General features: G+C 37.9%; 1 protein-coding gene across 3 annotated transcripts in view; it reads right to left on the bottom strand.

Moving 5' to 3' along the window:
- Positions 1–262: 262 nt before the first annotated feature.
- Positions 263–13,695, bottom strand: part of LOC134666087 (alaserpin-like) — a 52,863-nt gene continuing 39,430 nt past the window's right edge. Inside the window, exons 9-10 of one of the 3 annotated variants that reach the window (XM_063523214.1) lie at positions 3,037–3,164; positions 2,416–2,532 (exon numbers count right to left, since the gene is read on the bottom strand). In XM_063523214.1, the coding sequence (XP_063379284.1) occupies positions 3,037–3,164 (128 nt within the window). In that variant the 3' untranslated portion in view covers positions 2,416–2,532. Of the gene's footprint in view, positions 610–2,415; positions 2,533–3,036; positions 3,165–4,521; positions 4,648–5,410; positions 5,539–13,695 lie in introns of those variants that run through there. The other 2 variants (XM_063523213.1, XM_063523208.1) reach the window with 2 other exon arrangements.

The raw sequence follows: 13,695 nt of genomic DNA, 5'->3' as shown, positions 1-13,695 counted from the left end.
CTAGCCTAAGTTGACTTAGAGATGTAAAGGTCTCTAAGTGTCAGAAACATTAAAAATATAGGTAAGTATGTACAATCAAAAATAAAAATCAAATAAATAAATATGTACTTAGAGATGTATAAGGTCTCCAAGTGTCCAAAACTAAAATTAAATTAAACAATATAATCAAGCGAGAACATCATTGTCTCATGTGTCAATTCTACTGGACACTAGCATATTTAATTCAGTGTAAAAAAAAACAATATTTATTTAATTCTTATTATACTAATGAAACCAATCAAGCTACCGGCTTAAAAGCATCTCTATCGTTTATAAAATCATTTACAGTGTAGTACGCCTTACATAACAAGGAGTGCTTAATGTGCGACTTAAATTTGTGAAGTGGTAAATTCACTACATCAGTGGGGACTTTGTTATAAAAACGTGTACAGTTCCCGACGAAAGACGTACTAACCTTACGGAGGCGGTGGGCGGGCACGGCAAGTTTATGTTTGTTTCTAGTGTTATAGTTATGGATATCACTGTTAACCTTGAATTCGTGGATGTTTTTCCGAACATACATAATATTCTCTAGTATGTATTGAGATGCAACGGTAAGAATGTTAACTTCTTTGAATTTCTCTCTTAGGGATACTCGAGCGCCCAGTCCATAGATGGAACGTACAGCTCGTTTTTGCAGCACAAATATTGTCTGAATATCTGCCGCTTTTCCCCACAACAGAATTCCATAAGACATAACACTATGGAAGTAACTATAGTATACCAGCCTGGCCGTCTCTACGTTTGTCAGCTGTTTGATTCTCCTCACTGCATAGGCTGCTGAACTAAGTTTTCCGGCTAGAGTGCCTATATGTGCATGCCATTGCAGTTTGGAGTCTAAAGTGACTCCCAGGAAAACAGTTCGGTCCTCAAATTCCAGCGTATCACCTTTTATTTTAATCTTGCCGTTATTTACCTGCTTGACGTTAGGTAGCGTAAACTTGATGCATTTGGTTTTCTTGGCGTTCAAAAGCAAATTGTTTGCCGTAAACCAGTTTACAATGGTAGATAGCGCGTCATTAATGCTCTCGAAGCTATTTTCCTTTCTGTCCACTTTAAATATAAGGGAAGTGTCATCTGCAAATAACACTATATCATGTCTATCTTGCACAACTTTTGGTAAGTCATTAATGTATACCAAAAACAGGAAGGGACCAAGAATTGAACCTTGAGGCACTCCGAGGGCTACCGGGGACCCCGCCGATTGAGTTCCATTAATAACTACTCGCTGAGTTCTATCCGAAAGGTACGATGAGACCAGGTCAAGGGCACTAGCTTTTATCCCATAGCGGCTTAATTTTCTCTTTAAATTTTCGTGATCAACGCAATCAAATGCCTTTGACAGATCACAGAAAATTCCAACAGCATCTTGAGCTTTTTCCCAAGCATCAAAGATGTGTTTTAGAAGTACCGCACCGGCGTCAGTAGTTGATCGACCTTTGGTGAAACCAAATTGATTGCTATCAAGCAGTTTGTTTCTGTTGAAATGTGACAATAGTTGATTCAGAATAAGTTTCTCGAACACTTTGCTTAATGCCGGTAGTATTGAAATCGGTCTAAAGTTCGTGGGATCTGTTCTCGTTCCTGATTTAAACAGAGGGATAATTTTGCTATGTTTCATAATATCTGGAAAAATTCCAGCATCAATGCATCTGTTGAAAATCTCAGCTAAGTATGGTGTAATTGACTCAATGATGGAATCTAATACTTTGACAGACAGGCCCCAAAGATCTTCTGTTTTCTTTAAATTTAATATTATTGTTGATCGTGCACCGGAGGTAGCACGCAGTCGGATGGCCGAGTGTGATATTTCATAAGATTTCAAGAATAAATTATAATTATTTTGCGTGAGTTATGTTAAACTTATGGCATTCAGTAAGTAGTGATTAAAAATGTGATTTGTGTTTACCCGAATATTTGTTAATTAATCTGTGGGTAGTCGCGAAAATGACCCTTCTCTCCTACCCGCCAATTCTAATGAGGAAAAAGTATAAAATGTAACTTACCATGGGATGGAGGGATCATTCTCGCTTGGCGCTTGAACCAGTAACATGTAGCACGAAGGTTACGGCTTGTTAACTAAATATTGTCAAAGAGTGTTGAAGTAAGAAGTTGGAGTAAAATAAAAGTAATTGATTGTACGAAGGACTTTGATTCATCACAATCAGGCGATTCGTATGTTCGTTTGCCTCCAATATCATTTAAAATAACCCGTGCAGGTCACTTGTATCGTAGGTGTACCGACTTATTTGTTACATTGCCATATTAGTGTGAGGGTACTTAGAGTGTGCTCGTGATGCGCTACGATATCAATAACTATAAATAATTAATCAGTAAAATAAGGCACACTATGCAACAAAATATAAAGATTCAACGTAAGTACAAATAGGTATTTATTTATTAAAACAGAAAACATTAATTAATATCCGTAGTGTGTACATTACGACATATGGCCTGCGATTGTTCACAGCAACGCTTTCGGCGGCGATAAGCCTGCAAAGAAAAAGAGACACGATAAATACCAACCCATATGCCGTAAGTCCCCCCCCCCCCACATCTAGCGTCTTTCGAGCGTCGGCGTCTGGTCAGCGCTATGGAAAATGACGTCGCTGCGCAGTTGCGTCGAGGTTGCGTCGACGTCCGGCCATAGAATTGTAGACGCCGACGCTCGAAAGAAGCTAGATGTGAGGGGGGGCCTAAAACCCACCCAAATTTAGTCCAAAAGCTCCCAACTACATATATGAAGAACCTCCTCCTTCTATAAAATTGAAGTCTGTTAAAAACAAAAGTTTAAGACTTAGACTAGTTACGAAAACACTTACTAATCGCTTAATATAAGTATTAGGGTGACGGAAAATAAAGCAAAAGTCATTTAAGTACTATACCATTGTGAGCTATGTCTATGATTATAATAAAAATAATATAATAATTCAGCCTATACCCGTCCCACTGCTGGGCACAGGGTTCGCGAGAGGGCTTGGGCTGTAGTGTCTATACCTAGTTGTGGTAAACTCCGCTGAAGAGTGTTCTGTCTCCTGCCTGGAGGATGAACAGGAAGGGATGGTCGGCACGGATCTCGTATATTCTCGAGTTGATCACGAGACTCGTCGCAACAGCTACGAACGCTGGAATAGAAATTATTTAGGTAAGTAAATTTTTTTTAAGCGCGAGTAGTAGGTACCTATTTCCCGTGAGACTCAAACTCAAATTGTATGTAGTTACTTAAAGGATAACTCACACTAAACCGGGCTGGTCAGCCAATCAGCCGTCATAGAAAATGGCATGTCGGACGCCTCGCCCTAGGCCCGGCCCGGTCTAGCGTGAGTCAACCTTAAATTAAACATAAAGTTTAACGGGTCCCTCTGTAAATTTAAGGAGAATTTCGCTCGAAATATTTCGAGGATACTTGTAAACGAATCGAGCGAAATTCTACTTAAATTACATGCTTGAACCCCACTAGAGTTTTATAATTAAAATCTATTATTATTTATGTTTACTTATGATGTAAAGTCGAATAGCGCTTGGCATATATTTTGATCTGATTCGAGGATCTGCCCATTTTGCCCGAAATTGTGACATTTCTGACATAGAAGGGTCCTTATGCACATGAAGCATAAGGGCTCTTTTCTAATGGAAAGCCACAATTTTGTCGAGCTAAATTCCACTTTATTACGTGAAGGACTCGTCTGTAATTATGGACTTTTTGAAAACCAAAAACCCAAAGGTGTCGTGCTATCAAGTAAGAAGTAAGTTTGTATTGGCTCACTTCTGGCACCAGTTTTAGTAGATGTGTGTGTGTGTATGTGACATTTTAGGATTTAAAAGTTGGTACGGATAACGATTTAGTGTAGTAACAAAAGTAGCAGACTAATGTTAGGTATTAACATTTTAACTGGATGTGGTTAAAATATAAAATACCAGTTAATAGTTCAAGATGAGACCTACCCTAAATTTAATTTTACCTATTGCATGTGTTACCTATTTCAATCTAACTGTACTTGCGACTTCGTTTGATGATTTCAAATAGATGTCAATTATTATTCATTACTAATTCAGAACCTACCTTTTTGTACCTATGTAAAAATCTTGAGATTCTCCCGAGTTTTCGAGCGGTTCAAGGGTTTAGAGTTTAGTGTAGGTACAACCAAAAAATTCTCAACGATGAAGGTACTTTTTTCCTAGAGTATTCATATCATATGAAAATTATTAGAAATATCCAGCTGTTTTTACCATTTTTTCATTTGTGCGCCCACCGTCTTTAAGATTACTTTAGATGTGACCGTGCGTAGGTGCTTTTGAGGGCGCGCAGTATAAAAATGGTTTATCTCAACCAAATTTGTAATTTATTGCCGTTCCCTTTTTGAGGGTTAGCCAGAGTATGAACGGGATTGACATCGGCTTAGTGTTCTGACAAAACTTTAAGATTGTTGGTGATAGTAAATAATGAAACTGAAAAGCATACGGTAATAAAACACAAATAAATAATTACGGATTCAGATTTATTAATTTTGTTCAGACATAATCTGCGATTAGTTTCTTGTGCGACTCTAGATGTTCTTAAATACTATTGAAGGCTGTGTGTACTGCTCATATTTTCCAGCCGGGACTCTGAAATGGAATAAGACTTATAACTATAGTTAGTGCGCCTATCGTTATATGGATGCTGATAAGCAATAGTGTGTCAACCCACATTAATTTTTCAATAGAATGTCAACTTTAAGCGTCAATCTTTTGAGTTGACAACTTATTGAAAAATTAATGTGGGTTGACACATTATTGCTTAACAGCATCCATATGTATGATTGACATTTGACAATTAAACATTGCAGTGGTGGATTAGAAAACTAGTGGAAATACATTACTTTTAACACATCGCCAAATTACCAAATTAAGCTAAATTAGTACACACAACGAAATAAAAAAAGAAGCCTAAAACCAATGATAATAAAATTAATCATTTTTGTACTAAGCAATTCTACTAGACGTCGGAGAGTTAAAATCTTGGCCGATAGTGCTGAATTTTTGTTTTTTGAATTTTATATTTATTTATAATATTAGTTTAATTGTCAAAATAAAAATCATTCATTTTCTTATTTTGAGCATACTTATCTAGCCAAGGTCCAATTTTCGTTACATTTAATCATCAATTTGCAGTCTAAATGCAAGTTGCACATATATTACATAAAAGTGTATTTAAGATCCAACTAGCTCTTATTTCAGCCATATTTGTATATGCCAAAATATAATGTATTATTTATGCTCAATTTTCGGGCTACTATTATTTTCGTAATTTGAAAAGAAAACTCAAGAAATTACTACAATTAAGTATTATGGGGAACCAGGGGGGAATGGTATGGTATGGTTTACGTGCCTAGTTGGCGAACACTCCAGTGAAGAGTGGAATGCCTCTTGTCTTCAGCAGGAACAGGTAGGGGTGGTCGGCCTTAAACTCAATCTCCGGTGGAGGAGGGTAAGCGGCTGCAGTTAGTGCAACGAACGCTGAAATTTATAACATTTATTAATATTGCAAAATTTACAAATACGCAAACGAAACAGTTTTTGATTTGTACTTTGTATTGTATTTTAACAAATCTGTGTTTATTTAGAGATAAATGAAAAAAACTGACAAGTGCGAGTCGGACTCGCCCACTGAAAGTTCCGTACTTTTTAGTAAATATTTGTTGTCATAGCGGCCACAGAATCACGGATCATGAGATTCAGCCTCGTGGCAGACAGACGGACAGTGTAATACAGACAGTGTAATTGTTGCCCTTTGGGTACGGAACCCTAAAAGGATTGAATGTGACCACAGAATTATGGAATATTATAAAGATTACGAGTATAACAAATATAAATCAAAAAAGCTATGTTAAGCTAAGCGTTGGTTGACTGGTAGAGAATGCCATTAGGCATTAAGTCCGCCATTTGTACATTATTTTTATGTTTTGTGCAATACAGTTTAAATAAATAAATAAAAGCTACAATTTAGCTACAGAATCGATAGGCAAAAAACAATTGTTACGTAGATACACAAAAAGAAAATAAAGACATCTCTAAAGGGGCAACCGACGAGCCTTCCAACAGTCCAAATAGCGTGGCTGCAATCCAAAATCGGTCCGTGAAAATCAAAAACGTACAACGTTTAATATTAGGATGCCAGCCATTTGGATGAATCCATTGTAACGGCATCCATTTGGGAGGCTCGTCAGTGGCCGGCTTAAGGTACGGTGGGGTAAGACTATCACTTGTACGGAATTCTCATATTGTTTGTCTTGCTCTGAGCAAAAATAAACTATGTTAGTCTTTACCCCACCTTACCTTATAAAAAAAAATATTCGATCGTTTTTAGGGTTCGTAGCCAAATGGCAAAAAACGGAACCATTATAGATTCATCATGTCTGTCTGTCTGTCTGTCTGTCCGTCCGTATGTCATAGCCACTTTTTTCCGAAACTATAAGAACTATACTGTTGAAACTTGGTAAGTAGATGTATTCTGTGAACCGCATTAAGATTTTCACACAAAAATAGAAAAAAAACAATAAATTTCGGGGGTCCCCCATACTTAGAACTGAAACTTAATTTTTTTTTTCATCAAACCCATACGTGTGGGGTATCTATGAATTTCAAAAACTATATAGAGGTTTCTAATATCATAAACTGAATAGTTTTCGCGAGAGACACTTCCAAAGTGGTAAAATGTGTGTCCCCCCCCCTGTAACTTCTAAAATAAGAGAATGATAACACTAAACAAATATATGATGTACATTACCATGCAAACTTCCACCGAAAATTGGTTTGAACGAGATCTAGTAAGTAGTTTTTTTTTAATCGTCATAAATCGTAAACCGCAATTTTATTATGTTACTTGCTGCTACGGAACCCTTCATGGGCGAGTCCGACTCGCACTTGGCCGCTTTTTTTTCTATTATACTCTAGGAAAACAAATTAATTTAAAATCTTATGATTTTGTGGTACGAAAATATTTAGTTAATACTTAACATTGTTTTTTTGTAGAAATGACAAAGTGCCTGAAACTATTATACAAGCAAACATTGCAAAACCGTGTCAAGCAAAACACATGCAAGCGGCTTGGTCACCTAGATAATAGCAATATTAGCACATACACACACTCAACACTCACTAAACATTTGAAGAAATGTTTCAAGCTAGAAAAAGACGATTATCTAATGAAAAAAAAACAAACCTTCAGACACACCGCTGCAACGGAATCGCAAATTTTATACAATCGTGATATAATAATAATTTTTAAGAAAAAAAAACCGACTTCCATGGGGGCCGATGAAAGATTATTGTAGATGGTACACTATGTAGAAAAGGAGGTAAAACCACCCACTTTTCTACTAGCATTTTGCTTCTGTATAATGGCTCCTCTACAGGATGGGCCAACGCCGGCCACTCCAAGGGACGCAGCCATGCGGTAGAATGAGATAGCAATATCACTTGCTCCCTCTAACGCATAAATGTCCCTTGGAGTGGCCGGCGTTGGCCTATCGTGAAGAGGAGCCATGAAGGTCGTAGTTCTAGCCTAACCTAACCCACTCCTCAGATAGCAGTTCGGTTCTGTGCGGCTCGCAGTTCGAACCTAATCAAACCCACTTTTCAAGTAGCATTTCGTGGCTCGCAGTTCTAACCTAACCTAATCCTTGTTCGGTTCTGTGAGGATCGCAGTTCAAACCGAACCTAACCCACTTAATGGCGCATGCCGTGCGGTGTACGGGGGTTTAAGCGAGAGGGGCTAGTAAGATTGGCATCATCGTACTTTATACCTACATTAATTTTATGGTAGGTAATCATAGTTGTTTATTTAGTTAAGGTATCATAGTGGTTTTCTGGGTCAAGGTCCGGGTCCGAGTCTGGGTCCGAGTCCGAGTCCGAGTCCGGGTCCGAGTCCGGGTCCGTATCCGGGTCCGAGACCGGGTCCGAGTCCGGATCCGAGTCCGGGTCCGAGTCCGGTTCCGAGTCCGGGTCCGAATCCGGATCCGAGTCCAGGTCCGGGTCCGAACCGGATCCGGGTATGACTCCGAGTCCGGGTCCCAGTCCAAGTCAAAATCGAAATTCGTAATCACCAAACGTGTACCATGCGTCATTGAAGAGTTCTGTTCTGGTTATCATCAGCAGTTTCACTTCATCAAATAAATGCGACAGTTTTTAATGTAAATGCTTGATTTTATGATGAAAATACAAAAAAAATCTATACGCATGCCTTTAATATTTGAGAAGTTCCCTCGATTCCTTATGGATCCCATCATCAGAACTCGAGCTTGACAAAAATGTGGCTTAAAAACTTAACTTGCTTAACGAACATAACGAAAAGGAAAAATCGCCAAACGTGAACTATGCGTCGTTTAAGAGTTCTGTTCTGATCATCATCAGCAGTTCCACTTCATCAAATTCAACAGTTTTTAATGAAAATGCTTAATTTTCTGATGTAAATACAAAAATCTCTATACGCATGCCTTTAAGATTTGAGGAGTTCCCTTGATTCCTCATGGATCCCATCATCAGAACTTGAGCTTGACAAAAATGTGGCTTAAAAACTTAACCTGCTTAACAAACATAACGACGAGGACAAATCGCCAACCGTGAACTATGCGTCGTTGAAGAGTTCTGTTCTGATCATCATCAGCAGTTCCACTTCATCAAATGCAACAGTTTTTAATGAAAATGCTTGATTTTCTGATGTAAATACAAAAATCTCTATACGCATGCCTTTAAGATTTGAGGAGTTCCCTTGATTCCTCATGGATCCCATCATCAGAACTCGAGCTTGACAAAAATGTGGCTTAAAAACTTAACTTGCTTAACAAACATCACGACGAGGACAAATCGCCAACCGTGAACTATGCGTCGTTGAAGAGTTCTGTTCTGATCATCATCAGCAGTTCCACTTCATCAAATGCAACAGTTTTTAATGAAAATGCTTGATTTTCTGGTGTGAATACAAAAATCTCTATACGCATGCCTTTAAGATTTGAGGAGTTCCCTTGATTCCTCATGGATCCCATCATCAGAACTCGAGCTTGACAAAAATGTGGCTTAAAAACTTAACTTGCTTAACAAACATAACGAAGAGGACAAATCGCCAACCGTGAACTATGCGTCGTTAAAGAGTTCCGTTCTGATCATCATCAGCAGTTCCACTTCAACAAATGTCACTTTTTTGGGTGTATATGCTTGATTTGTTGATAAAAACCCAAAAATCACTATATGTATCCCTTTAAGATTTGAGGAGTTCCCTCGATTTCTCATGGATCCCATCATCAGAACTGGGTTTTGACAAAAACGGGACCAATCTGTATGCATATACATTCAATCAAAAAAAGAATTTTCAAAATCGATCTAGTAATGACGGAGATATGGAGTAACAAACATAAAAAAAATATTAAAAAAAAAAATAAAAAAAAATTTTTTTTTAAAAAAAACATACAACCGAATTGATAGCCTCCTTCTTTGAGATTTGGAAGTCGGTTAAAAAGCTTTTGAGTGAAGTACCGTGCTTAAGCCACGAAGCTATAATTTTAGTAAACTATAAAGTTTATTAAAATTATAGTTTGGTTTACGAAGTCTTAATTTAACCTTTAAGTAGAAAAACTTATTAAGAACTAAGAAAAAAAGATTAATAATAAAGTGTGCATATTTTAATGTTGTGATGTAAGATTTTGAACTAGCAGCTTTGAATTTCCATTAACATTATTTTTTAGAAAAACATTTTATTAAAAGTCCATCCACCACGCCAAATTTTGCACCCAGATTAACGCCCTGATGCGAAAAATGCTGCTAAGAAGTCACAACGATACGATACCGACCTGTCAGTATTAAAAACGGACGTTGTTTGGTTGAAATTTAGTTTAAGACTAGTAGTTCGCCCCGAACTGTGAACTCGCGGTTCGCCAAAAAGATCAATTGAATGCAGTGCTACTAAGTCCGAGATGGGCATTTCGTAATTGATTCCTGATTCCACGATTACTTAAAATTACTTTGTAATCTGATTACAGATTCCCAGATTACTTTGTAATCTAACAATACCGAATTACTAAGAACCTACAATTCCATTTGAGGAATCAGGAATCAATTTTTCGAATATTACAATTACTAGTAATTGGAATCAATGTCGATTCCTCATTACAGGAATATATTACTTGATTCCTTTCAGATTACATTTCGTACTACTACTATCAATAGTACATTATTGTCGAGGCTCGGAAGTAGCTACTTGCAGGCTGAGGATTCGTTTTAAACGGACGACCTTGGGAGTCCGTTTAATTGAATCCGAAGCCAGCAAGTAGCCTTCCAGCCGAGTCATATATAGTGCTTTTCTCAAAAATGGTGCAAGAAATATAAATATCATAGAAATATTTTACAAAAGCAACGTTCTTACATATATATATTGACAGAAAAAAGTCCTTGCCGCCTTTTTATTTTTTTTAATAAAAAAATAGAAGTGTATTTTTCTGCCGAAAATACGCCAACCTATTTGAGACATCTAAATAGTCGCGGTACTAATCATCTGTTTGGCTGTTTAATGGGCCTGTGCCTTCATTTGATATGGTCATTTCAACTTTTAAAAAATTTGGAATTCGACAAATAATGGAATTTGTATGCAACATTGCAGTCCCAAAATCGAGACTGCAATGTTTTTAACTTTTTAATTTTTGACTGACCATAAACTACGCGCTTCGCGATCTATTTTTTAGACGGCAAAGTCGACTTTGCCGTCCATTTTTGAGAAAAAGTACATTTCCATAGTAGATATAGATGTTGTTGACTTACTAGGATACCTTATTTGTAACAGGTGTGAAGATTTCGAAAATGATGACCATGACCAATAAAACGACACCCATGACGACTTTTATGACATAGTGCATGGCTGCCATTTTGGAATCCAAAATGGTCATCATTTTCGAAATCTGCGCCCCCTAAAACCTATAAAACGACACCCATGACGACTTTTATTACATAGTGCATGGCCGCCATTTTGGAATCCAAAATGGTCATCATTTTTTAAATCTGCGCCCCCAAAAACCTATAAAACGACACCCATGACGACTTTTACGACATAGTGCATGGCCGCCATTTCGGAATCCAAAATGGTCATCATTTTCGAAATCTGCGCCCCCCCAAAACCTATAAAACGACATCCATGACGACTTTTATGACACAGTGCATGGCCGCCATTTTGGAATCCAAAATAGTCATAATTTTCGAAATCTGCGCCCCCAAAAACCTATAAAACGACACCCATGACGACTTTTATGACATAGTGCATGGCCGCCATTTTGGAATCCAAAATGGTCATCATTTTCGAAATCTGCGCCCCCCAAAACCTATAAAACGACATCCATGACGACTTTTATGACACAGTGCATGGCCGCCATTTTGGAATCCAAAATGGTCATCATTTTCGAAATCTGCGCCCCCTAAAACCTATAAAACGACACCCATGACGACTTTTATGACATAGTGCATGGACGCCATTTTGGAATCCAAAATGGTCATCATTTTCGAAATCTGCGCCACCTAAAACCTATAAAACGACACCCATGACGACTTTTATGACATAGTGCATGGCCGCCATTTTGGAATCCAAAATGGTCATCATTTTCGAGATCTGCGCCCCCAAAAACCTATAAAACGACACCCAGGACGATTTTTATTTTATGACATAGTGCATGGCCGCCATTTTGGAATCCAAAATGGTCATCATTTTCGAAATTTGCGCCCCCTAAAACCTATAAAACGACACCCATGACGACCATTATGACATAGTGCATGGCCGCCATTTTGGAATCCAAAATGATCATAATTTTCGAAATCTGCGCCCCCTAAAACCTATAAAACGACACCCATGACGACTTTTATGACATAGTGCATGGCCGCCATTTTGGAATCCAAAATGGTCATCATTTTCGAAATCTGCGCCCCCCAAAACCTATAAAACGACATCCATGACGACTTTTATGACACAGTGCATGGCCGCCATTTTGGAATCCAAAATGGTCATCATTTTCGAAATCTGCGCCCCCAAAAACCTATAAAACGACACCCATGACGACTTTTATGACATAGTGCATGGCCGCCATTTTGGAATCTAAAATGGTCATCATTTTCGAAATCTGCGCCCCCCAAAACCTATAAAACGACATCCATGACGACTTTTATGACACAGTGCATGGCCGCCATTTTGGAATCCAAAATGGTCATCATTTTCGAAATCTGCTACTCCTAAAACCTATAAAACGACACCCATGACGACTTTTATGACATAGTGCATGGACGCCATTTTGGAATCCAAAATGGTCATCATTTTCGAAATCTGCGCCACCTAAAACCTATAAAACGACACCCATGACGACTTATGACATAGTGCATGGCCGCCATTTTGGAATCCAATATGGTCATCATTTTCGAAATCTGCGCCCCCAAAAACCTATAAAACGACACCCATGACGACATGACATAGTGCATGGACGCCATTTTGGAATCCAAAATGGTCATCATTTTCGAAATCTGCGCCACCTAAAACCTATAAAACGACACCCATGACGACTTTTATGACATAGTGCATGGCCGCCATTTTGGAATCCCATATGGTCATCATTTTCGAAATCTGCGCCCCCAAAAACCTATAAAACGACACCCATGACGACTTTTATGTCATAGTGCATGGCCGCCATTTTGGAATCCAAAATGGTCATCATTTTCGAAATCTGCGCCCCCTAAAATCTATTAAACGACACCCATGACGACTTTTATGACATAGTGCATGGCCGCCATTTTGGAATCCAAAATGGTCATCAATTTCGAATTCTGCGCCCCCAAAAACCTATAAAACGACACCCAGGACGATTTTTATTTTATGACATAGAGCATGGCCGCCAGTTTGGAATCCAAAATGGTCATCATTTTCGAAATCTGCGCCCCCCAAAACCTATAAAACGACATCCATGACGACTTTTATGACATAGTGCATGGCCGCCATTTTGGAATCCAAAATGGTCATCATTTTCGAAATCTGCGCCCCCTAAAACCTATAAAACGACACCCATGACAACTTTTATGACATAGTGCATGGCCGCCATCTTGGATTCCAAAATTGTCATCATTTTTGAAAAAAAAACTTAAATTAAAAAAAAAACAATATTATAAATGTGTAACAAACCGAGCACTTTCATTTGATACCAAACTCGACCATACTTTCTTGCAATTAAATGACCAGAATAGCAAGACCCCTCACAAATGGCTTTTTAGCATTTTAAGGTCTTCTAGCTCAATAACCTCTTGTTCGAGCCTGCTCAAAAATTAATGACTATAATATAATGCCGTCAACTACACGTTTACCCAATTTCATTTAAATTAGAACAAATTTACTTAAGTTCTTGAGTATCAAACTATCTTCTGATAGTTCAGCTTAAAAACATCGAAATGCCGGGACGTGCCGCTAGCCAGCCGCGTGATCCAAGTCGAATGTAAGAACTTCGCTTCGCTTCGCTCGCTCGTTCGATAAAATATAAAAAACTTAGTTTAAGATAAAATGTAAAAACTTAGTTTAAGATAAAATATAAATACTTAGCTTAAGATAAAATATAAAAACCTAGTTTAAGATAAAATAAATTGTATGCCCGAAAAGGGTAAAAC

Source organism: Cydia fagiglandana, chromosome 7, assembly GCF_963556715.1.
Source record: "Cydia fagiglandana chromosome 7, ilCydFagi1.1, whole genome shotgun sequence".
Classification (NCBI taxonomy): Eukaryota; Metazoa; Arthropoda; class Insecta; order Lepidoptera; family Tortricidae; genus Cydia; species Cydia fagiglandana.
The sequence above is the reverse complement of the archived record's forward strand: the minus strand, read 5'-3'. Positions and strand labels throughout refer to the sequence as shown.